General features: G+C 30.1%; 5 protein-coding genes across 7 annotated transcripts; 3 read left to right on the top strand and 2 right to left on the bottom strand.

Annotated features, from left to right (window-relative positions):
- Positions 1 to 505: 505 nt before the first annotated feature.
- LOC106785081 (AN1-type zinc finger protein 5) lies at positions 506 to 9,225 on the bottom strand. 2 transcript variants are annotated; one of them, XM_014745230.1, is made up of 6 exons: positions 9,141 to 9,225; positions 8,918 to 9,044; positions 3,746 to 3,964; positions 2,645 to 3,112; positions 2,174 to 2,342; positions 506 to 2,044 (listed from the first exon to the last, which is right to left on the bottom strand). In XM_014745230.1, exons 4-6 carry the CDS (start codon positions 2,927 to 2,929, stop codon positions 1,896 to 1,898), a joined length of 603 nt encoding a protein of 200 aa, XP_014600716.1. In that variant the 5' UTR covers positions 2,930 to 3,112; positions 3,746 to 3,964; positions 8,918 to 9,044; positions 9,141 to 9,225; the 3' UTR covers positions 506 to 1,895. The 2 variants fall into 2 exon arrangements, with proteins under 2 accessions (XP_014600716.1, XP_014600717.1); XM_014745231.1 differs by lacking the exon at positions 3,746 to 3,964 and having other exon boundaries at positions 8,918 to 9,220.
- Positions 9,226 to 9,602: 377 nt separating this feature from the next.
- On the top strand, positions 9,603 to 16,644 carry LOC106785077 (transcription initiation factor TFIID subunit 1). The gene is made up of 10 exons (XM_014745224.1): positions 9,603 to 12,437; positions 12,515 to 12,876; positions 12,961 to 14,181; positions 14,285 to 14,527; positions 14,647 to 15,085; positions 15,177 to 15,319; positions 15,425 to 15,562; positions 15,683 to 15,818; positions 15,905 to 16,123; positions 16,263 to 16,644. The coding sequence occupies exons 1-10, from the start codon at positions 9,869 to 9,871 to the stop codon at positions 16,433 to 16,435; spliced, it is 5,643 nt and encodes a 1,880-aa protein (XP_014600710.1). The 5' UTR covers positions 9,603 to 9,868; the 3' UTR covers positions 16,436 to 16,644.
- A 72-nt stretch (positions 16,645 to 16,716) lies between these two features.
- Positions 16,717 to 19,298, top strand: LOC106785079. The gene has a single exon (XM_014745227.1). It carries the CDS (start codon positions 16,914 to 16,916, stop codon positions 18,354 to 18,356), a length of 1,443 nt encoding a protein of 480 aa, XP_014600713.1. The 5' UTR covers positions 16,717 to 16,913; the 3' UTR covers positions 18,357 to 19,298.
- On the top strand, positions 18,987 to 21,203 carry LOC106785080 (beta-ureidopropionase). 2 transcript variants are annotated; one of them, XM_014745228.1, is made up of 6 exons: positions 18,987 to 19,133; positions 19,495 to 19,590; positions 19,739 to 19,989; positions 20,103 to 20,491; positions 20,564 to 20,881; positions 21,019 to 21,203. In XM_014745228.1, exons 1-6 carry the CDS (start codon positions 19,081 to 19,083, stop codon positions 21,076 to 21,078), a joined length of 1,167 nt encoding a protein of 388 aa, XP_014600714.1. In that variant the 5' UTR covers positions 18,987 to 19,080; the 3' UTR covers positions 21,079 to 21,203. The 2 variants fall into 2 exon arrangements, with proteins under 2 accessions (XP_014600714.1, XP_014600715.1); XM_014745229.1 differs by having other exon boundaries at positions 19,033 to 19,133; positions 19,480 to 19,590.
- On the bottom strand, positions 21,200 to 24,967 carry LOC106785078 (peregrin). The gene is made up of 8 exons (XM_014745225.1): positions 24,727 to 24,967; positions 24,275 to 24,542; positions 23,309 to 24,152; positions 22,902 to 23,201; positions 22,650 to 22,824; positions 22,102 to 22,520; positions 21,605 to 21,976; positions 21,200 to 21,518 (listed from the first exon to the last, which is right to left on the bottom strand). The coding sequence occupies exons 1-8, from the start codon at positions 24,841 to 24,843 to the stop codon at positions 21,338 to 21,340; spliced, it is 2,676 nt and encodes an 891-aa protein (XP_014600711.1). The 5' UTR covers positions 24,844 to 24,967; the 3' UTR covers positions 21,200 to 21,337.
- Between the last annotated feature and the right edge of the window lie 363 nt (positions 24,968 to 25,330).

Here is a 25,330-nt window from a genome sequence, read left to right as displayed (position 1 = left end):
CGTGACTTATGATGTCATTTTGCATTACAGCCACGCATATATATATTTAAGAGATCTCATTTTAAATTATAAGTTGTTTAAAATTATTGATCATAAAGATATATTAACAAGAATCTCTTTGAGATAATATTAAGCAAACAATTTCCAATCGTTGCTGTTAATGTACAGAAGAAACTAATTTTGTTTACAAAATAAATTATATATTTATATATCTCTGAAAAAAATAATTATTTATCTTTCTCTGCAATATTTATCAATGTTTAAAGCTTATTAGCATTAATAACAAATCAAAAAATGCTTTCGTTGAGAGTATTTTAATAATATAGTAAAGAAGTACGTATATATGTATATATATGGCAGCACAGTCTTGACAACGCTTTGTCCCAAAATGATATAGATATAACATAAAAGTATCAGTTATTTCCCTTTTTTTATTGTATTATTTGTTTTTTTATTTTTAATAAAACCCAGCAATTATTATTCATAATTTCATTGATTTAAGATGCGTATGAATTTATTATAAGGAATAAACTTATTACGAACACAAAGTTCATAATAGTTCCCTTCATTGTATTGCAGTTGACTTTGCAAGAAAATACATAAAGAACGGTCTCATAGCACCATTTTAACATAAATCTTATAATGAGAACAATATTTAAAGATTATAACGTAGAGATGAAGATTAATTATGTTTTTAACAAAGTCCTTTAGAAACATACACAGTGATCACCATGTGTAGCCTTCTCTACAATGTTCATATATCTTTTAGATTTACTAATGCTGATCATGTTTTTATGCCAGCTATTCTCTTTTTTTTTTTTTAAATTTAATATCTGGCATCTAAAGAAATGTTATTACTCAGTTTTGAAGCACTGTAATGCAGAACCGGAATACCTTGCACAGCTACTCTATAAAAAACTCACAAAGAGGGAAACAAAAAAGAGAAAAATGAAATAAAATTAAAACAAAAAACTAATTAATTTGTTTAAGTAGTTCTAATATTTATACTCTATGATTCAATATTCGCGGAGAAAAAAACGAGGAATAAATATATTCATAGAAGGGTTTTTCTTTAAAAGAATTGCTGCGATAGTGTAAATAATTGATTTGCATTATAGATTGAAACATATTTAATGAGTAATAATGCCGGTTATATTCACTTGAAGTTGCACATAAACACACAATACTACTTATACTTCATTGCATTATTTATGAATCAATAGACTAATGTACTTAATAATTATTAGACTAATTATTAACCTAAGATTGTGATCACCCATCAAATCAGCCATTATCTAAGCAACATTCCCTTCTTGATATAGAAACAAAACAGCGATATATAAAATTTGCGATTAAACCAAAATTGCTAACGAGATAATTTTCATATTTGCCGACTTGACTGACTGCACCAAAAATTCTGGATTTTCTTAAAAACAAACTTTATCCGCGAATTTTTGCATTTAAGTAAATTAATAATAAACATAATATAGAATAATAATAAATCGTAATAATCATAAAGATAATAATAGGTAATAGTAATAGTATGCTGGCAGCAGTTAGTAACCAGATATATTCTCAGTTAGAACTCTCGCTAGATGACAATCTGACATGGCACTGACGTCCAATTTTGAAACATTCACACTCACACACTCACTCTAATTGGCAATCAAACAAATCGTTTGCTGTCTGATGTTCTATTTCTCTACTCCCTTTCAATTTTCTATCTGAAATTAATTTTTTTTGCACCTCTTCCACTCTGTATCATTCATACATGTATATTTCACTCCTAAACACACAATCAGCTGCCAGATAATTTATCTTGTTTCTTCTGGGTTTTATATTCTGTTTGTTTATATAGTTATATCCATTCCCAACGATTCTACACACTAAATAGTTCAAATTTTTTGCACTTTTTCACCAACAACAACTGGATTATTACGCCGTATCTCTTGGGCGCCCATTTCTCTATAATCAAATTTGCAGTCGTGCTTATCACTGTATCGATGCACGGAGCAGAATAGTCCTCCGCAACGACACTCAAATCCTAAAAATATAAGAAAAAGTTTTAAATGATACTGAACGTATATATGATATAGATTATAAAAATTAAAAAATAAACAAAAAATTTAATCTATCTTTCATATAAGTAATTAATATAAATAATATATCGTACCAGTTAATCCAACTTTTTTACGACAAACGGCACAACGATTTTTCTTCTTCTTAGATTCTTTATCAGTCTCTTTGCCATCGAAGCACTCATCTGTATCACCACTACTCACTGAACCTTCAGCTACTGTAACGCTTACTCCTACTTCACTGTCTTGATCTTCCCTGCTAACCTAAATATATAATACAAGGAAATCAAATATCAAGACACACTAAAAATTTGAAATATAAAATTTAACCCCTTGTACTACCATTTTACGCGTGGACTGCATGTCAAAATCATCACTATATTTTGTACTTCTTATATTCTTCCTGTAAGATTCGCCATAAATAGTACTTATATTTCTTGTTTGGGCCGTAAGGTATATTATAAGTCTCACACAATATTGTAGGTCAAGGGGTTAAACATAGAATTTAGAATCTTATTGTTAAAAGTACTTCGATTAAATATACATAATCACATATAATAACATACTTCTTTAGGATTGGGTAAATCTGTCGTTGATTGAGGTATAGTAGGAATGGTTGGTTGGGCTGTGGTTCCTGTAACTGCAGGACTGCCGAAACCGCTTTGCAACGTGCCAGCGTTACCAGAAACGGTCTGTGAGGTTGGAACAGTTGCAGCCGATACTGGTGGTTGTTGTTTCTTTTTCAAATTTTCCTTATAGCAAAGAGAACATAGTCCATCAGTCGCTGGCGAACCATAAAATCCACAACCGCTGCGGCATAAAGCTTGCATTGGATTAGATTCACGTTCCATTGTGACTTCTTGTTACAATATTTCTGTACCAGTGAAATTGACTTTTCTTCTATGATATTTGAAATCACTGTCTTTATTAACAGTGAACAGGTATAGTCACCTTGGCACAGGATAACTAACTGTTTTCTGCCACAGCTTTCTTGCCGACCGCTCGTCTACGACCGCGTGTCACCATGTAGTCACCTATTACAAAGAAATTAAATTATTAAGATATATTTCATCCGTACTATATAATGATTTTATTTTTATTAAAAATTAAAAGTAATAACCTTATCATTAGATTATATAGGAGAGAACGTTTGTTATAAAGTTTTCGAAAATATTTAAAAAGTATTAACATTAAATAGTCAAAAAGATTATAACCTTAAAATAGCATGTAAAATATCTTCACTTTATTAAAAAATAAGAAAAAAGATTACAAAAACACTTGATTCTTATTTATAAATCAACTAATAAAATTGAAATAAATTAATTAATAAAGATCCATAAAGTTAGATTCACATTTACACGTAGAAGCATTATATTGAGAAGGCAATAAAGAAAATTTGCTTTCAGAAAAATAACTGATAACATTTCTCATAAATTCGTTAGATATGTATATATATGTAAATCACATGTCAAAAAAAAAGAGAAAAAGAAAAATAAAAAATAAAAGGACAAACAAAAAGTCGTACAGATATGAAGCAAAATAAGAGGGGATTTAAAGGAATTCGTGGAAATTTTAACTACGTCATCTTGACAAACTGATTTTCTCTCGGCGCAATACGACCTTTAACAAAAGGCGTGAAAATAGTTAGTAGTGTAACTATTACTCACTTTCCAACACGTAGTCGTGTTGCAAGAAACGTACAACATGGAGTAGAAGTTTGTTCCAAGCATTTAAGTAAACGCTTCGTGTATATCCGTATCGTGCTTAAATATCGTGTAACAAAAAAGAGTCCGTCAAGAAATTGTCGGTTGTAAGTCGCCTGACGAATCTCCGCGCACTCTGCTGAGAGTTTTAGCACGTAATCATTTTATTTCACCCACCGAGAACTGTAATGATGAAGCTTTGCTAAATATTTGTAACTTTGTTATTCAATTGTTCGATATAATTTCGAAATAAAAGAGGGAGAAAGAGAGAGGGGACTACACATCGAGGACTGAACACATATACAACGATACGACAGCGACGACAGATAAATGTTTTCATTATGGCGATCAGTCAAGGAACATGTAGGCATGGACGAATACGCACGTAGAGTACGTAACAACAAGCAGCATTCACAAGTTCTTTTTTTATATAGCCAATTGCTGATAAGCTATGCTCGATTACCACAATTAAGTCTGTATATTACTAGTTGTTTAATATTCTTGTTTTTTAACTTTATAAATTGTATGTAACTATTCATGATATTTAACTATTGTCACACACTTACACACTACACGTCAAATATAAAAGTAAAATAATTTATATAAATTTATGTATTTTCATTACATGGTACAATTAATTGTACTAAATGGTGATACTTTTCGTCAAGATATATGAGCGTATATATCATATTTAGAAAGATATAGAGTTTTACAAGGAATTAAATGTTTGTACTTATTAAACTATACAAGAGTTGATCTTAAATAGTTTGCTCTAGGCGCCACGTTGCATAGCAAATATTCATGAACATTGTAGATGGCGCAACAAGCAAAGCTCAGTGTTTCCACTCTTACTAGATTCAGGGATTTGACCCGAGCAGAGCTTTTTAGCGCATGCGTGGTTAAAGATCTTATTCGATGTGCTTAGCTTATAAAATAAAAAAAATATATATATATATATATAATATGTATATAATTACTAGGATATAAAATCTACACACGTAATTATATAAATATGTGTAGAATTGTATAGACATAGGAACTAAAAACAAAATATTATATGCACAAAATTGATTAGGAAAAAAAATCATTAACATCGAATGAAAAAGAAAAAGGATTGCAATGAAATTACACGTGCTGTTTTATAAAAAAAATATTTTTAAATGGAATTCTTCAAACGAAAAATAAAGAATATATGAAAAAATTTTATCGACATTATATTTATAGGATTTTTTTTTATCAATTCTGATAATTAAAAGAAAGTAATTATATCGAATAGCTACTTTAAGGTTGTCCAAGGTAAAAGTGTTGTTCGTGGATAAATACGAGGGTGTGGACGAACGTCATCGTCGCCTTACTGCGCATGAGCGAAAAATATCCTATATTATCTGGCATCAATGGCTTAACCTCCATTACTATTACGTAGAAAATCGGAGATGATATTTTTAATATTTAATTTATAATATATGCAAGAGGGAGAAAAAGAAATATATTTTACATGAGAGAAACAAATGTAATTAATATTAACTAATTTCAATGTCGTATAATATTTCACGTTCAAACATACTCGTGGTTCATAAAATTACATATTTTTAAATAGACTTTTTTAATAAAGGATTATTGTTGATTTAAAAAACATTTATTACACAAATGTTTAACAAAAAAATATTCTAATTAATATTATTACTAAGTTTACTCTTAGGGAAGTTGTTTTTTGGACGGGTTTAATTAAGATGAACACTATATTTATCCGTTGAACGTTTCGTCTCTATTTGAGACTTCCTCAGCAACTTGATAGTTATGTTCATAAGTCAATATAACATCATTTTTATTACAGTCATAAGTTTTCACTATCTTATAAATAGAGTCAATTTTTAAAAAAACGTTATTCTACTATAACTTTTCGAACACTATTCTAATTAATATCATTTGAAAAAAATTATTAATTGTACAATGATAAAGAAAAATCACGAAATTAAAGAGAATTCTATTTAGGTGAAAATATTTACGATAATATTATACGATTAGTAATGCAATAATCAGAAAATGTTTATAATTTTTAAATTATTATTATTTCACTTTTTCAAAGCTATATATATAGTATCAATAGCATTCTTATACTTCCCCTCCCTCTGACATGTGCTTATGGTAACAAATTCAAATGTTGCCAGTTGCCCGCGGTAATGGAGTTGTTTTAAATAAAATATATAAACATGTAAATACTATTTGAAATATATATTAATAAATTTACAAAATGTTTGTTTCGCATCTCAAGTTTGATTATATATCGTTCAATCACAATTAAACCATTATAAATTTTAGTAGAGCAAACAAAAAATTCAATTGGATTCACAGTAATTATATGATTTTAATTACATAACCTCTACATATAAAATAATTCTAGAAACAATAAATAATACACTTGTCGATCAATGAAAAATTAAATTTAATGCTCTTCTCGAAATGCGTATAAATTTATTTATAGATTAATTCAACATAATTCCAATATTTTAAACAAATTTATATAAAATTAAAAAACAATATTGATCAAAGAAAAACAAGAAAAAACATCATCCAAAGAACTGCGAAAGTACAACTTTCTCTCTCTCTCTCAAAAAAGCTAAAAACAATTTCTTCATTTGAGGAGAACTTCTCTTTTATTCTTGATAAAACTTCAGAGATATACCATGTCTTGCGTATTAATTAAAAATAATAATAACAAATTAAACGAATAATTAATACAAAACTTATTTCGTAGTTTATTTTATTCCCATTACTAGAATGTAATTTAAAATTATATAATAATGAAATAAATAATATATTCATGTAAAAGATTATTATTATTATTATTAGTAAAGATTATTAAAAAATGATCTATCCTGTCATTAGAGAGATAATATGTATTTCATTTACACTGTGTATGTATCTTTATAGGGCTACAATGGCACTATATGTTTTATAGATTTTCGACCTTTACAAAGTCATACAATTAAAGTAGCGTTATCTTAATTCTCGTATGATCTATTCGTTAAAACATTAAATAATCACCACATCTGTTTCGCGATTGAAGCCGAGATTAAAGGAATAAAACTTAAATCGTAAAGCGCATAATGCATCGGGAGAAACTTATTATAAAAAGTAATAATAACCAATCAACGCGTGTGCCACATGCAGATATTTTATTCGTTATTTTTTGTCGCAGAAAATAATTATCTCTTGAAAGAGATATGTATATTTTTCTCTCTCTGTTTCTCTTTCTTTTTATTATTGTCTATTCTCGTATTTTGTCTATTTCAGCAATTGATTTGGATAAATGCCAAAATCAAACGTTAATTATAATACGAAATTCATATCATAAATAACATAGTCATTGAATTTAAAATGCATGCCTATAATCTCGTACGAAAGAATAATATTCTCTTGAAATATATACAAAAATATCATATTAATTATCTATTCGGATTAATTCCAATCAAAGTAGTTTACATTTATGATGTTGTAATCTTTTTAAAAATTTCGAATTCAATCGAATTGCGAACTGAGTAAGAGAAAAAAGAAGAAAAGGAGCAAACAAAAAAAAGCAAACTCATGTTAAACGAGGACTCAGGTCATTTCCAAGATCTTTTGCGTTAATTATTAATTTCTAATGAATATAAAGTAAAAATTTCTGTAGTGTAATAAGACCTACCAAGATACACACGCAAACTAACTTTCGGTGCAGCAATTTCAATTTATCACGTGACATAGGGATTCATTTCCTCTTATTTAGCATACAATTATAATATATATATATTAGAAATAGAAAGAGAACGAGAGAGAGAGAGAGATACGCCACAAGAAGGAAAGTAATGTTCGACATGAGATCGAAATGCCTTTATACTAACTTAATATATGAGATAGTAAGAGTTTAGAACGCACCTTACGGAATAACGAAAGTTGACTACTTTAGAAAAGTGTTATAATTATCACGTTACAAAGAAATCCAGTATTCTTTTAATATCACGAACGTATGTATGTACGATGATGACGATGACGATGACGATGAGAAAGAGTACGAAGTACGGGGTCACGTGTATCCGTTATCAGCCGTTTTAAAATCACGATTTTTTGTAAAAATTGTCAAGTAATTCAAACGTCTTTGATTATTTATATTTATTGTACGAATAGTATACCATTTATATGAGTTAACGTCCAATGGAATGGAGAGTCTGATAACTACCTTCCGAGAGTCGCTCGTTATCGACTTCCTCGTCCTCGTCATCGTCGTCATCCGCGATGCTAATACAAAAAGTCATCTATGTAGCATGTACGTATGTGTATAGATGAAGAATATATAAATAGAGGAATAAGAAAGTTTATTGAAGTCGGTTATATTGCCGCGAGTACTTTGAATATATGCTTTGAAGGATATTCAAACGCAAATATGACAACGACGACGAGTACGACGACGACAAAGAAAAAGAGTAAGACAAAGGCAATGACGAGAAGACGATGACGATCAAAACTACACTGCTACGCGACATTTGTAGATGGCGATACGCCAGAAAGAAAGGGGACAAACAGGCGAAGAGAAGAGAGGAACTATTCAAAGGGATACAAGATATAGAGTTTAGTGTATAGACGAACGTATTTATATTAAACTACATTTATGTAGTTAAAATCAGAGTAAAGCTCGCGCTATCATAGTGATAATAGTAGCAGTTATCGTAAGCGTAGCCGTTGTTGGTAGCTGTAGATTCACGGAGTCAGAGAACAACGCAACGCACGCAAAGGCTATCGTCGAGGAACAGTGACGACGAGAAAGGGAGGAAAGAGAGGGAAAGGGGAAGGAGTAAGAGGAAGGGAAAGAGAAAGAGCGAAGACATGGCTACCATCCTTGAATACGCACTTAGCTCACAAATTGCGTCGCACATCCTTTGTTTCATACTATGGAGATTACATTCTCAGTTTCTTTCAAGCTTATTACATTTTCTAAGATATTTATTATTATTCGTTGCAATTAAATGTAATATATCGACGTAGCAGCGAGCTATCGATAGAAAACGATTACGTAGTAGAAGAGATTAGTGTAGTGGCTATTTGATAAAAATAGTTTCTTCCTCGGGAGAGTAACAGGCGGTTTGGGATTGCGACACTTACCGAAGGCTGTAGCGGTGTAGTGGAGCGCAATATGTCAGCTGACTTGACGTGTGACCGATCGTAATCCTGCATCAGTATCCGACATAATTCTCAGCGAAACATCAACCTTTTATTGTCAATGGGACACCTGCTTATCAAATACTCAAACGATATGCACTGTTTCACAAAGACACCGGGAGCAAATAAGCCTTTGAAACAAACTTAAATATTTCCACGAACGTACCCACTGATCGCAGAACAAATCCCACCAGAGCTGCGGACACAGGAAGAAGTACTGCCAATGACTGGTGCAAAGTTAGATCTCTTACTTTCCCCCACTTTCCTTACATAAAGCTCTCCAAGCGGTTAGAACTGGAAGTTATACGAACACAGCCGAACAATCGCGATTTCGAACGAAGCCTTCCGTTTCAACTTCCATAGAAATCGATCATTATATTTTTTTATTATTTACAATTCCATACAAATAATTATAATCGAAATATCGATACATCGTAAACAACGTATTATTATAAGTCATAAAGTTATTAAATATTTAAAAATAAGAAACAATTAATTCATTGAATATATCTAAGGATTGAACGTTTGTACGTGATTAATTGATAATATTCTACCTTCAAATTGAACAACCAATCGTATTTCTAGTATTCTATTATTAATGTCAATTTGAGAACACTCCATGAGTTAAGAACTATATAAAAGGTTCTGTATGAAGCTACATTATCCGCGTTTTACTTGGTCAATCTAATAAGTTTAATTTTATTGGTTTGTTTACTGTTTTTCTTGTCTATACTACAAAATATAAACATAATTTGGACGATTATTTTGTACAAAAGTGCATTTTTGTTATATTTACAGTTTCAATGAACCATTGTTAACTGTATGTTTATATGCATATAAGAATATTGTTTATTTTGTAATACACACACACAACACACATTAAATTAAAAAACAATGGGTGATTCGGAGGAAGAAAATGATAAAGACTTTGCATTAGGAAATATGACAGGATTTTTATTTGGCAATATCGATGATAATGGTCAGTTGGAAGATGATATTCTAGATGCTGAAGCAAAACAACATTTAGCCTCTCTTGGTCGTCTCGGTTTGAGCTCATTTATTAAAGAAATGATGCCAAGTGAAAATGGTAATGGTGAAAACAGTACGGAAATAGATAACTGTAAAGAGGAAAAAGCATCTGCATTGGAGAAAGATGCAGATTATCTTGTAAAGTCACCATCTGCTCTTGATTTTTCTGATATAAATGAATTGGCTGATGATATAAATGAAGATAATGGATCAAACAGTATATTAAATCCAAAGATTGAAAAAGAAAATGCAGATTATGATGCAGATGATGAAGAAGTCATAAGTAAATCCGATACCCAATTAATGCCACCACCACCTATACCGGAAGAAAAAGAAATACTCACAGCAGAAGAAGTAGAAGCAGCACGACAACGTAAACTTGAAACTCCTCTAGCCTCTATGTTACCTTCTAAATATGCTAACATCAATGTAACTGAATTATTTCCTGATTTTCGTGCAAATAAGGTTCTTAGATTTTCAAGGCTATTCGGTCCTGGAAAACCAAGTAGCCTTCCGCAAATTTGGAGAGGTGTTAGAAAAAGACGTAAAAAGAGACGGCATCATGATATTAGAGATTCCGATTCTGGATCAGATCAAGATGATAGAAAACTTAAATTTAAGGGTTGGGTAATGCAATATGGACCAGATCCAACTCTAGATTTATGTCGTTCTGATGACGAAACTAAATTGTTATTACCAGTAGAAGATAAGGAACAAGTTGGAAAAACTGGAGAAGCTGGTGAAAATGGTGATATGGGACCAAAAGTGGCAGATTGGCGATTTGGTCCTGCACAATTATGGTATGATATGTTACAAGTTCCTGAAACTGGGGATGGCTTTAATTATGGCTTTAAGATAATAGATAAATCAGAGCAACAAAACAATAAAACAAATAATGAACAATTTTCTGATGATGCTTTTTTAATGGTATCGCAATTACATTGGGAAGATGATGTTGTTTGGAATGGTGATGACATAAAGCATAAAGTAACACAGAAACTAAATAGTAAAAATAATGCAGCTGGATGGGTTCCATCTAGTGTAAATAGAACAGCTCAAGCATTTAGTCAACCAGGAAAAGGTGGAGCAGTACCAGTGGCACCAAATGTACGCTTAGCAACTTCACAGATTACTACACCATTACATATGCAGTCTCAAAAAGCTAAAATAAACATAAATAAAGGAAATCAACAACAACAACAAAGAGAAGAAAATTATGATGACACTTGGTATTCCATTTTCCCAGTTGAAAATGAAGAATTAGTATATGGACTTTGGGAAGAAGAAGTCATTTGGGATCCAGAAAATATGAAAAAAATTCCTAAACCTAAGATACTTACATTAGATCCTAATGATGAAAATATAGTTCTTGGTATACCCGATGATATTGATCCTGCACTTCTTCATAAAGATAACGGACCCCAACCAAAAGTAAAGATACCGCATCCACACGTTAAAAAAAGTAAATTATTGTTAGGCAAAGCTGGAGTAATAAATGTTCTTGAAGAAGATACACCCCCACCACCACCAAAATCACCTGACAGAGATCCATTTAATATATCAAATGATACTTATTATATGCCTCGGTCATCAGAAACAACATTACGCTTAAAAGTTGGAGGAGGTAACTTAATACAACATAGTACACCCGTAGTAGAATTACGTGCACCTTTTGTTCAAACCCATATGGGCCCAATGCGTCTTCGAAATTTCCATAGGCCACCATTGCGAAGATACAGTCATGGTCCACTTGCACTACCTGGTCCACATAGTGTTCTACCTTTGATCAAACATATTAAAAAGAAGGCAAAACAAAGAGAACAAGAAAGAATTGCATCTGGTGGTGGTGATGTTTTCTTCATGAGAACAGCTGAAGATTTAACAGGAAGAGATGGTGAAATAGTTCTCATTGAATTTTCTGAAGAACATCCACCGTTAATAAATCAAGTAGGAATGTGTTCAAAAGTAAAAAATTATTATAAAAGAAAAGCAGGAAAAGATCAAGGTCCACAAAAATACAAATATGGAGAAACGGCTTATGCCCATACCAGTCCATTTCTTGGAATTCTTACACCTGGTCAAAGCATACAAGCTGTTGAAAATAATATGTACAGGGCTCCAATTTATGAACATAAAATTCCTGAGACTGACTTTCTAATTATTAGGACCAGGCAACAATATTTTATAAGAGAAATGGATGCACTATTTGTTGCAGGCCAAGAATGTCCTCTATATGAGGTACCTGGACCAAATTCCAAAAGAGCAAATAATTTTGTAAGAGATTTCTTACAGGTCTTTATTTATAGATTATTTTGGAAATCTAGAGATACGCCTAGACGAATTAAGATGGATGACATTAAAAAAGCTTTTCCTTCTCATAGTGAGAGTAGTATTAGAAAGCGATTAAAACTATGCGCTGATTTTAAAAGAACAGGTACATATATATATTTTTATGAATAAGAATAATTTGTATATTAAGCATAAGCAATCTATGTTTTAATTTTTGTATAGGAATGGACTCCAATTGGTGGGTAATAAAGCCAGATTTCAGATTACCAACGGAAGAAGAAATTAGAGCTATGGTATCTCCAGAACAATGCTGTTCCTACTTTAGTATGATTGCAGCAGAACAAAGATTAAAAGATGCTGGATATGGTGAAAAATTCCTGTTTACACCTCAAGATGATGACGATGAAGAAATGCAATTGAAGATGGATGATGAAGTCAAAGTGGCCCCATGGAATACAACTCGTGCATATATTCAAGCTATGAAAGGAAAATGTTTATTGCAACTAGCTGGTCCAGCTGATCCAACAGGGTGTGGTGAAGGCTTCTCATATGTTAGAGTACCCAATAAGCCAACTATCAGTAAAGTTAGTATAATGTTTTATATTATTAATATTATATTTTTCTTTTTTTCTTTATCTATTTATTAAATTAATATCTTAATAAAATAGGAAGAACAAGAAGCACAGCCAAAAAGAACAGTAACAGGAACGGATGCAGATTTAAGAAGACTTTCATTAAATAATGCAAAGGCACTTCTTAGAAAGTTTGGTGTTCCAGAAGAAGAAATAAAAAAGCTTTCACGTTGGGAAGTTATAGATGTGGTAAGAACATTATCTACCGAAAAAGCAAAAGCTGGAGAAGAAGGTATGACAAAGTTTTCACGAGGTAATAGATTTTCTATAGCAGAGCACCAAGAAAGATATAAAGAAGAATGTCAAAGAATCTTTGACTTACAAAATCGTGTTTTGTCATCCAATGAGGTTCTAAGTACAGATGAAGGTGAAAGTTCCGAAGAAGATAGTTCTGATATAGAGGAAATGGGTAAAAATATAGAGAATATGTTATCTAATAAAAAAACGAGTACTCAATTATCCTTGGAACGAGAAGAGCAACAGAGGCATGCATTGCGAAAAATGATGATAGACGAAGTGCAGGAACAAGATAAAAAACCTAAAGAAAAAAAAAGAGACGAAGAGGAAGACAACAATCCTGTTAACAATTTTGGCACGCAGCAAGGAAGATTACTTAAGATTTATCGCACTTTTAGAAATCAAGAAGGAAAAGAATTCACTAGAGTTGAATTAGTTAGAAAGCCAGCTGTAATAGACACTTATTTAAAGATAAGAAATTCTAAAGATGAAACATTTATTAAACAGTTTGCTACATTAGATGAAGCACAAAAAGAAGAAATGAAAAGAGAAAAGAGAAGAATCCAAGAGCAATTAAGAAGAATAAAACGAAATCAAGAACGAGAACGTATGCAAGGTGGTGGTTTCATTGGCCCAAGCAGCTCCATTAATCCTATGTTTGATCGCAGCAGCACTAATACTCCTACCACTACATCCTCTACTAGTATCCTTCCATTCTGTAATTACCAATCCACTTCCCCAGCTTCTAAACATCCTAAACCTGAAATTTCTCCTTCTAAACGTAAAAAACCTAAACTCAAACCAGATTTAAAATTAAAATGCGGTGCTTGTGGTAACGTAGGTCACATGCGAACTAATAAAGCTTGTCCATTATACCAAAATAATGTAACAACTGCTCCAGTTAATGTTGCTATGACTGAAGAACAAGAAGAAGAAATAGAGAAGCAACTTAATACTGATGATCAGGACCTTGTTAATGTCGATGGAACAAAAGTTAAATTATCATCTAAATTGATTAAGGTTTTACAATATTATATATTAGAAATATTTTTTCTTATATAAAATATCATATTTAAATATATTTAATATATTACTACTTTTTAATTTTTTAATTTTTAAACAGCACGCGGAAGAAATGAAAAGACGTACTTTACTATTAAAAGTTCCAAAAGAAGCAGTCAATTCGAAGAAAAGAAGAAGAGCTATTGGAGATGATCACTGTGATTATCTTAAGAGGCAACAAAGACCAGCCAATCGTCGTAGAACTGATCCTGTTGTTGTTATGTCAACTATGCTAGAAAATATCCTAAATGAACTGAGAGATTTACCAGATGTTCAACCTTTTCTTTTCCCAGTTAATCCAAAGGTATATTTTCATTTTGAGTAAATAATTAAGAAAAACAAAAGTGAAACTTTGATATGTAATATATCAAAGTTACATATTCATATGTGATATATCTGTGTATTTTATTAATATTTGTTTAGGTTGTTACTGATTATTATAAAATTATACAAAAACCTATGAATTTACAAACAATACGTGAAAATTTAAGATTAAAGAAATACCAAAGTAGAGAAGAATTTTTGGCTGATGTTAATCAAATAGTTGAAAACTCTACACTTTATAATGGACCAGACTCCACATTAACAGCAACAGCCAAACGTATACTAGACACATGCGTAGAAAAACTTGGTGAAAAAGAAGATCGTTTAATGAGATTGGAAAAAGCAATTAATCCTCTTCTTGATGACAATGATCAAGTAGCTCTTACATTTATTTTGGACAATGTTGTCAATAATAAATTGAAATCCATGACAGAAGCCTGGCCATTCATAAAACCTGTTAGTAAGAAATCAGTGAAGGATTATTATAATGTAATTAAACGTCCAATGGATTTAGAGACTATTTCAAAAAAAGTTTCAGGTAATGATGTTATTTTTGATCCGACATTGTTCTGATATATATGCATCTGTTATATTTTGATTAATTTTGTTTATACATATTTCTTTTAAAGCTCATAAATATCACAGCCGTCATGAATTCGTTCGAGATATTGAACAAATTTTGGAAAATTGTATAATTTACAATGGAAAAGAGTCTCTATTTACACAAAAAGCTGAAGTACTTGTTAAAGTTTGTAAAGAGACCTTAGACGAAGTAAGATTAAGAAAAACACAGATGTTCTCTCTTTATTTTTTCAGCATATATCCTATATTTATTATTCTTATAATGCCATTAAATAAATAAAAACATATATTTCAGTACGATGAGCATGTAACTCAACTAGAAAATAATATATTGTTGGTCCAAAAACGAGCAATGGAGCAAGCAGATATAGATTCTTCGTGGCTTGGTCCAGACGAAGAAAATTATACTATTGTAGAACCTGAATTCAGAGGGGTAAGAATTTATTATTTATAAGTTTAATCTATTATAATATTAATAATGAAATTGATAAATATCTAATAAAATTAATATTTGTAATCTATTATAAGCGTTTTTTTTTTAATTTTTTTGCAGAGTCAAACTAGTTCACCAGAAAATCCATTTGGAAAACCAAACATTGATGATTTCGATTTTGTTGATGTGGAAGGTGATATGGAAATTGATGCTGGAAGAAATGTACATTCTAAGAAAAAAGATGTACTTGAAGAAGGTAAAATATAAGCATATTAAAAAAATATTTTTCTTTAATTTGAAAATATACAACTGTATTGTAAAAACCCTCATTTGTAATTTTAGATCTACAATTCTCCAGCGAAGATGAATTTGATGAAGTTCCATTTGGAACAGATGAACAATCTGAACATAATGAAATGGAAACGCTTGAATTAAGTGAAGTTAGAATAGAAAGAGGAGGAGTAGTTTTGGCTGACGATGACAGTCAGCAAGCAGCGGAAGCAATGGTACAATTAGGTAATGTTGGATTTTATATGGGAGAACAGCAATTACTCCAACAAGGTAACCGATATTTAAAAAATAAGAAACAAATATATAAATATATATAAATTAAACGAATAACTAAATATTGCTTAGAACAACTTGTATTATCTATAATATTGCTTAGAACAACTTGCATTATCTATAATATTGCTTTTAGATGAAAGTATGGATGTCGATCCAAATTATGATCCATCTGATTTTCTATTGGCTGGACTACCAGCACGAGAAGATAAAACTAATACTGAGAATAATATTGCACAATGTAAAGAAGAAAATCAACAACAACCTTTACAGCAAGAAGAAGACGTTGGTGGTGATCTTTGGTTTTAAGTATATTAAAAATATAAACCGAAGAAAAATTAATATTTTATATTGTAAAAATTTAACAATCTTGTATAAGTCAGGAATTATATATAGAAATCTGTGATATATTCTATTAGTGATATATATATATATATAGATGTATAAAAAATAATAGTATCCATAGATACCACTAAACATTCTGCTCCTTTGTAAATATTAAATTTCTATACGCATAATACTAAAAAACTATAGTCATAAGACAATATAGACATATATATAATCTATTATTTGAAATACTGTTGTATCTTCTTTTTAAAAAACTGATAATATACAATGGTATTCATTTTCAATTATCTTCTTTATGTTAGAGACGCACATATAAATATAATATTATATTAATATTAATATCATAAAGGAGTCTTGTTTTAATGATTACTAAAGTTGAACGAACGAAAAGCTATACCGTGTATGTAAATATTATCTTTTAAATTTTTTACATCTGCAGATGTATCAAGGTAAAGCTCTTAACAAAATGATAAAAATAATTTCCGATCGGAATCAATTAAAAGATTATGAACCGGATATAGTAATGACCCTTATGATTAAAATACTTTTTTATTATGGAGAAATATCTAAAGCAAATGTGTGTAAATGGAAACGTCGACGAAAAATGCGATTTGTAAAAAATTGTTATCGTTCTTTGTTGAAATTATATGTTCCTGCAAAAACGAAACAAATTGTATATGCTGTTATCAATACAATTAATGAAGATAAATTGTGGAAATTCGAAACTTTTTGTCTGGAGATAACAAATATCTTATTGGAACATGGTGTTAATGGTTCAATAGTCGTTCATACAATCTGTGACTTAGTAGAATCAAATAGAATAAATACGAATGTGTATGACAACAGAGCTATTATCAAAATTCTATATGAAATATTAGATACTTATAAATGGCCTGAAAGTAATGACACAGTAACTGCGATAGAAAGACTTTTAAACTTATTTTATAAAACTTTAAAAAATACAAATGCATATGATACATTAATTTCTTGTAAAAAACTGAAAAAAGGTTTAGAAATATGTCTCAGAAACATGATTAAACATTTATCCAATGATCAACTTCTCATCATTATACATCATATGTGCTCATGGACTATGCAAAAAAATATGAATGATAATATTATATTGGAATTTGGTGGTATTTTAGAATATACAGCTTATATGCATCAAGCGACTCTGTATGAAAAAACTTTAACGCCAACAATATTTTCACTATTGATGCAAATGATAGCATCGAATAGTAAAATAGTCAGTTTATTAGGTAATAGAGTTATGCAATATTTGATTGATCGGAATGGAAATAGATTACATTTTGATACTCCTAAAATTTTCTTTGAAAATATAGACTTCGGTTTAAAATTTAGCAATTGTTACAACGAAGATAAAATATTCTTTAAAGTTCATCGTGAAATTCTACACGATAGTTTACTTAAAAGTATATTGAATCATCGTACATCCCGCATGAATTTAGAAACTAGTTATTGCACAATGTGTATCATAGCAATTGAAGTACCTTGCAGTTTCATGGCTGCAGCATTAGTTTGTTTAACTATGAACTTACAAGATTTAATTTTACAAGAAAATAATCTTCATAGCATAGCAGATCATCATATACATGCTGTAGTTATATCAATTATGTCTCTTTTATGTTGGATTCATAATGCTAAAGTATTTTATGAATACGTCAACAAAATTATGATGGAAAGAGCACAATGGGCTCCGCATTTAAATCCACCAATTAAATCTCAATATAATTTTGTAGTACATCATATTTTCTGGTACAAACCAGAATTATTTTTCATTGATTGGGAAACTCGATATGGCTTATGGAAATGTTTTCGTTTACAAAATTATCAGAATAATAACCTCAAAAACAGTGATTAATAAAATACTAATGTGTATTATTTTTTACAATATATAAATATAATTGTGTGTGTGTGCAGCGCGTTAATTTATTATATAAAACAATTAAAAAGAAATACAAAATTTGCCACAGTACATGTTTTATATATATATATATATTATAAAACTTCTCTTCTTTTATAAACAGTTAAGTTTGATGTCCAGAAATATAAAAATGTATAACATTAACGACAATGACAATTCAATAATAATATTATTAAAAAATAATGTTAATTATTTCTATTCATGCATGCAAATTTTGAACTACAGTGAGTGTCATTTAAAATCGTACATCATTACGCTTATTAAATTTTTGAACATTGTAAATGCAGTCATCACTGGCTAGGAACGTTAAATACATGTATTTTGGTTTAAATAATTCAACACACCTTAATTGATTGTTAATTAATCGAAGGAAATATATATTGTAATTTAAAAATATGGATGTACCGTTCAATGAACCGTCTTCTTCGAAATCCCCCGTTAGACTAGCTCGTTGTCCCCTATGTAAGTTCTTTTATTGATTATTGTTTATATTATTTCCCCCGAAGGCTATATACGTATAACGTAAATAATATTCCTAATAAATAAAATTTACTCTTCTGAAAGTCATATAAATAACAATCAATAAAAGAATTTACATAGAGGACAACGAGTTAGTCTAACGGGGGATTTCAAAGAGGATGGTGTATCGAACAGTAGATCCATGCTTTTAAACAACAATATACATTTTCTTCGATTAATTAACAATCATTTGAGGTGTGTTGAATTATTTAAACCAAAATACATGTATTTAACGTTCCTAACCAGTGATGACTGCATTAACAACGTTCAAAAATCTAATAAGCGTAATGGTGTACGATTTTAAATGACACTTACTGTATTATTCGACTTGACAAATAAAGTGGTTTCTACTATTCTAAGTAATAAAATGTCTCTTATTTACATTGGGATATAATTACCCTGATCTGAGAAATTTTGATAACGATAAGATTCGTTATATAACAATAGATTTTGTTTACATTTATTACAGTTTCTTTTTATGTATTCACATCTTGAATTTAACATATTTTTTTGTTAATTTTTCTAATTTATCAATATAAAGAGATATAATTTGAAGGATGTATAAATCAACTATTGATGACATTTTAAAAACGCATCTGCCAGATGAGGTTTTACCAGAAATTAATCGTCTTTTGTATGGCCGTCAAATAAAGTAAGATTTAATTAAAATTTGTATTTTGTTACTTAAGTAATGTATCTGCACATATTTCAAGAATAATAGGTTATATTTTATTTATATTAAGTATTTATTTGTTCAGTTAACATAAGTAAAATAAAAATATTATAATTTGTTAATATAGAAAGTTAGATTTACCAGAATGGGAAAAAAGTAACAATTTAGAAAGACAAGGTTGGATATTAGATAGTATTGTTGAAGAACAATTACGTCCTAAACGCATTGTCCGTGTAGGATTAATTCAACATTCAATTGTTCTACCAACAACAGATCCAGTAGAAAATCAAAGGAATGCGATACATAATAAAATAAAAGAATATATTGATTATGCAGCTACTTGCAAAGTTAATATAATTTGTCTACAAGAAGCTTGGAGTACGTTTATATATTATATGTGTATATATAAGACTTTTTATAAAGCAATATCTCAATATAGAGTTCATTATTTATATTGAAATAATTTCTATAAAATGGTTATTATATTACAGCTATGCCATTCGCTTTCTGTACAAGAGAAAAATATCCATGGTGTGAGTTCGCCGAAGATGCTAAAAATGGTCCATCAAGTTTATTATTATCAAAATTAGCAAAAGAACATAATATGATTATTATTTCTCCAATTTTGGAAAGGGATAGTGTTAATGGAGATACTTTATGGAATACATCTGTTATTATTAATGTTGATGGTAAAATTATTGGTAAACACAGAAAAAATCATATACCTCGTGTTGGAGATTTCAATGAATCTACTTATTATATGGAGGGAAATACAGGACATCCTGTTTTTGATACTTGTTACGGGCGTATTGCTGTTAATATTTGTTATGGGCGTCATCATCCTTTAAACTGGCTTATGTTTGGATTAAAAGGAGCAGAAGTAAATATATTATTATTTTTTTCTTTCTGCAACTTAAATCAAACATATATTTATTATAACATATATATTTAGGTTGTCTTTAATCCATCGGCCACTGTTGGTAATTTATCTGAACCTTTATGGCCTATAGAAGCAAGATGTGCTGCAATTGCTAATAACTATTTTACGTGTGCCATCAATAGGGTTGGGACTGAAATATTTCCTAATAAATTTACATCGGGTGATGGAAAACCATCTCATTATGATTTAGGACACTTTTATGGCTCTTCCTATATTACTGCGCCTGACGGAACACGTACTCCAGGTTTAAGTAGATCTAATGATGGATTACTTATTGCAGATTTGGATCTCAATCTCTGCAGACAAGCAAAAGATTTGTGGGGATTTAGAGTAAGTACTTGTTTCTTATAGAAATATATACCAATTTCCAAATAGTAACTAATTTATAAGTATCAAATGCATGCAATGTACAATGTATATTCATTATTTACAAAAATAAATTAATATTTTATATATGTTTTTTTTAGATGACCCAACGGCTAGACATGTATGCTAATGAACTCGATAAAATTGTTCAACATAATTAAATATTGGTATTGTATGAATTTAATTTTTCACTTTATTAATCTATGTATATTTTAAATAAAATATAAAAACCAGTAAAGTATATATTTAAGCTAAAAAGCTTAAATATATAAAGCATTTAAATATACATACATACTTATTACTATATTCCTATATAATTATTAAATGGTTTTTAAAAATAAGTCGTAATCAATGTTTCATAGAACAAGTTGAAATTTATAAAAAATTGGAATACTTCCAAAATACTACTAGATACATAAATTACACGTTTGATGGTGGATTTAATGCAGTATCATGTGTTTGTTTCCGGTAATGTAAAGCTTCTTGATAGGCCTTTTTTACAGCTTTTCTATCAGCAGGTTTACGGGATTCAATTAATTTAGCTGCATCAACTTGTTTAGATGCACCTAATTTTTCTAATTTTTCACCAGGTAACCATTGCCTGCATAAAGTGAATAATAATAATAATAATATAGAAATAATTATGTTTATTGAACAAATATATCATATTATTAAGTTTTTCTTTACCAAGTGCGTTTTGTGTCAAAGAAAAGAACAAGGAAGACTGGTTCTTTGTAATTATTTGCTAACGCTAATACATCGTCAGGAGGAGCTGGAATAGGCACACCTTTATGTACGGTACCACGAGGTGTACTAGGATCTATAATTAGAGCTGGATACCAAGGATATCCGCGACATTTGGCCCATACAAGCTGTAAGGCTTCTAAAATATTCTCATTACTTTCTTCTTTGTTATTAGTTTCTGTATTAGTTTCGCTAGTATTTAATATCTGTTTTTCTTCTTCTTGTTCTGGTGTAGCAGATCTGCTTGTTGAACAACTACTACAACTTGATGATTGACTTTCTCCTTCACCAACATCACTATCCATTGTTCCACTTCTGTAAATTTAATTAAGTTTTCGTATAGAGAACTGTTATATACAATTAAATATACAAATCATCCTATTTTTATTCTCCAAGCCTTTTCCACATACACATATAATAATTTATGTAAAATTATTTACCTGTACACTTTGAAACTATCGCTTTGTTTCTTTTGATTATGTTCTGGAAGAAACATTTGTCCGCTTCTGCTAGCACGAGCTTTGGCCTTACGGGTAAACAGCACAGCTGTTCTTCGATTGACACCACCAGCCCCTACTTCTTTTTCTCCTGTGTTTAATTCTATTTCATTGCGATTACGACTAGATCTATCTCTTTTTCTAGATTTAGTAACACTTGGCTCTGTTTGACAAAGAGTATTAAGTTCTGGATAATCTTTACAAGCTTGTTCTATAAGGAAACCACCCTGCTCTTTCATTTTCAATCCTGCTCTATAAAACATAGTATCTTTACGATTATAAGCCAAACAATTATTAACCATTAAGTTAAAATCTGCTTCAAAAGCACCAATAGTGTCATATTCCTGTCTGTCGATTTTATTCTATAATGTATAAAAATAATTGTTAAAAATATAATTAAAATAATATTCACTACACACATACAATAAATATATATATATATAGGGTGTCGCAAAAAAATGTTACGACAAAGTGGATATATATATACCTACTTGCATAGTAGAAAGATCCATTGGATGTGAAACTATGTCAAGGTAATCAGGAACTTCTTTAATATTAACTGGTTGACCAAATACATCATTGACATCTCTTAATTTAATAGCTTCTAATAACATAATCAAAATACTTTCTAAAGGTCGTAATTCAAACCATAAACATTTTTCTTTCCTGTAATATTTTTATATTATTCTAAACAGTATTAAATCAAAAAATATTGCTTAAAAAGTAATATAAAAAGTACCAACACTTTAAATAATTCTTTCTTCAGCTTTTCTCGTTTCCGTACTAATTCACATAGTAATCGAGCACGTTCTAAATCCTGTCGTAAACATTGCCAGTATTTAAGTTGACGGTAAAGTTCTCCGCGTAATTCACTATCTGGAGATGGCGAATAATTACCTCCTAATGGAGGAGGTCTTGATTGTGGATGCGAACTTTGCAATCTTCTTAGAAGAGGAACACCGTTCCTGTATTGACGTTTCAGTGTCCAGTATGCTATAAGACGTTGAATCAACTGGCTTTTCTTTGGGATACCTTCTGCTAAACTAATTAATGTTTTCTAAATTACTATTCATTCACAATTATATTTCATAAACCATGATTATCTATGGATGAAAAAATTAGGAAATAAAGGATTGCACCTATGTCTTACCTAGCAATTTCTTTTATACGTTCAGGTGGTATCGTAGGTATTGATATAACTGGCGCAGATGAACTCTTTTTATTAGCTATTGCTCTTCGTCTTGCATCAGCAGGATTTGTAGAAGGTTGATAATCTGCTGGTGTATGTGTCTCACAATAAGCTGTTTTTTGAACAAGCATTGGTTCTCCATTAGCAGGTTGTACTGTTCGCATACGCATACAAAGGCCTGCTTGTTGTGCACAGGTAACATGAAATGCTGCATAACAGTTAGTTTTGTGACATTGAATACATGCACCTGCACCTCTACGTTTACAAACAGAACAAGCTAGCCTCCAACGAGCTGCAGGAATACTTTCTATGCTATCTATTGGTTCCAGGAAAACTGTATTAGCAAATCTTACTTCTGGTATCCACAAAGCACATACTACATGAGCCCATGTTGCTGGACGATCAGTCTGTTTAAAAGCACCACCTCTATTTGGACATAATACACAATCAACAGCTCTGGATGGACTTTGTAAACATCTTCTACATAACCATTGTCCTTCAGGAATATATGGTACACCATAGCAATCTTGATGGACAGCAAGATTGCACATATCACAAAATAAAATAGCATTACTGTTTTGACATTCTCCATCCATACATATACAACATACTGCATCTTCATCAGCGGCAATACCAACTCCACCATTACTTTCTTGTTGAAAATAAGATTCCTTTTCTAATCTATCCATTAATAATTCAAATATATCTGGTTCTAATGGAGGCAGAAGTCCTGAGGCTATTCGCCTTTCGTTCACTATAGATAGCCATGCGGTATCTTCCTCATCCAAATCATATTCTACTTCTCCTATAAAGATAATATATTCTTTATTTTATTCTACATTTTATATACAGGATTTTATAATATTTGGATAATTTCTTAATAAGCAAAAAAATTGGTTATTAAATATGATTATCGATCATAGTTACCATCAAGTTCTTCTCCACTGCGTTCCATAAACCTAACGTAAGAATTTGGAAGAGGCTCGGCCTCTCCAAGTTGTTCTTCATATCCTTCTATTTCTCTAAATTTTGCTATAGGTAAATTATTAAGAACTTCTTTCTCTTTATCTAAATTAGAATTTTCCTTTGAAGATGTTTTCTCATCCTGTGCACTGCTTTTAATACTTATAACAGGAATTGGTTCGTTTATATCTATTTTAACTGGCTTATTACTATCCTCACCTATGGGATGTACCTGTTCATAATACATTAAAATATATATGTAAACAGAAATCATAGAATTAAGTTTTTAAAAACATTGAAAATTAATATAACCTATACTATGCATATTTTATGTTTTAATTGATAAACGAAAAATGATATTTATTTTTTAATTACTACGTAAATAACGTTAAAAAATAATAATTAATTGTGCATACCAAAATAAACCTTGCTGCTTCTTGAACATTTAATACTTCATTATTTGTAATACTTGTAGAATCGATTTGAACACCAAGTCTATTTCTCTTTTTTTTATTAGGTGGTGGAGTATTCATTTTTAATTATATTTTACTTTAAGAATTCACAAACACAATATATTATGATTCAAATCCATAACAACTTTACAAGACTTTGCAAAACAATTCAATAACATAAACAGCTTCACTAGACCGCCATTGCAGTAACCATCTATCGGTAATAAAAAAAACCTATCACGTGTAAAGTAACAGTTTTTTCATATTTTTAAATTAACTACTAATAATAGAGAGTATATTTGAAAAAAATATTACATTAATATAAGTTTTTCTTGTTTTCTTTCTTCTAATAATAATTAAATTGGTATATTCTTGTTCGAATATTTTTGAATTTAATCATAATATTAAGTTATAAAAATGAATCATTAGAGAATTTGTTAATTACAACTTGTCTCAATCAAATTTTAAGGAGTATTGATTGTAGTGTATAACACACACACAAAAAGGAAGCAAGATAGGAATATATGTTATGCATTAATAAATCTTTTTTTATTTATAATGTTATTTA

Source organism: Polistes canadensis, unplaced genomic scaffold, assembly GCF_001313835.1.
Source record: "Polistes canadensis isolate GaletaPanama2010 unplaced genomic scaffold, ASM131383v1 scaffold_45, whole genome shotgun sequence".
Classification (NCBI taxonomy): domain Eukaryota; kingdom Metazoa; phylum Arthropoda; class Insecta; order Hymenoptera; family Vespidae; genus Polistes; species Polistes canadensis.
This window is presented reverse-complemented; position numbering and strand designations above follow the sequence as displayed.

What these genes read in the sequence shown, in the direction of transcription:
- LOC106785080 (XM_014745228.1), top strand. Translation starts at nt 19,081, where the DNA reads ATGCTTTTAAACAACAATATACATTTTCTTCGATTAATTAACAATCAT. An exon ending in TTGTATGGCCGTCAAATAAA is followed by an intron (nt 19,591 to 19,738) that starts GTAAGATTTAAT and finishes TTGTTAATATAG; the next exon opens with AAAGTTAGATTTACCAGAAT. An exon ending in AAGATTTGTGGGGATTTAGA is followed by an intron (nt 20,882 to 21,018) that starts GTAAGTACTTGT and finishes TGTTTTTTTTAG; the next exon opens with ATGACCCAACGGCTAGACAT.
- LOC106785081 (XM_014745230.1), bottom strand. Translation starts at nt 2,929, where the DNA reads ATGGAACGTGAATCTAATCCAATGCAAGCTTTATGCCGCAGCGGTTGT. An exon ending in ATTTACCCAATCCTAAAGAA is followed by an intron (nt 2,343 to 2,644) that starts GTATGTTATTAT and finishes TTATATATTTAG; the next exon opens with GTTAGCAGGGAAGATCAAGA. An exon ending in TAAAAAAGTTGGATTAACTG is followed by an intron (nt 2,045 to 2,173) that starts GTACGATATATT and finishes TTATATTTTTAG; the next exon opens with GATTTGAGTGTCGTTGCGGA.
- LOC106785079 (XM_014745227.1), top strand. Translation starts at nt 16,914, where the DNA reads ATGTATCAAGGTAAAGCTCTTAACAAAATGATAAAAATAATTTCCGAT.
- LOC106785078 (XM_014745225.1), bottom strand. Translation starts at nt 24,843, where the DNA reads ATGAATACTCCACCACCTAATAAAAAAAAGAGAAATAGACTTGGTGTT. An exon ending in AAGCAGCAAGGTTTATTTTG is followed by an intron (nt 24,543 to 24,726) that starts GTATGCACAATT and finishes TATTATGAACAG; the next exon opens with GTACATCCCATAGGTGAGGA. An exon ending in TTTGACACAAAACGCACTTG is followed by an intron (nt 21,519 to 21,604) that starts GTAAAGAAAAAC and finishes CACTTTATGCAG; the next exon opens with GCAATGGTTACCTGGTGAAA.
- LOC106785077 (XM_014745224.1), top strand. Translation starts at nt 9,869, where the DNA reads ATGGGTGATTCGGAGGAAGAAAATGATAAAGACTTTGCATTAGGAAAT. An exon ending in CGCTGATTTTAAAAGAACAG is followed by an intron (nt 12,438 to 12,514) that starts GTACATATATAT and finishes ATTTTTGTATAG; the next exon opens with GAATGGACTCCAATTGGTGG. An exon ending in TATCATCTAAATTGATTAAG is followed by an intron (nt 14,182 to 14,284) that starts GTTTTACAATAT and finishes ATTTTTAAACAG; the next exon opens with CACGCGGAAGAAATGAAAAG.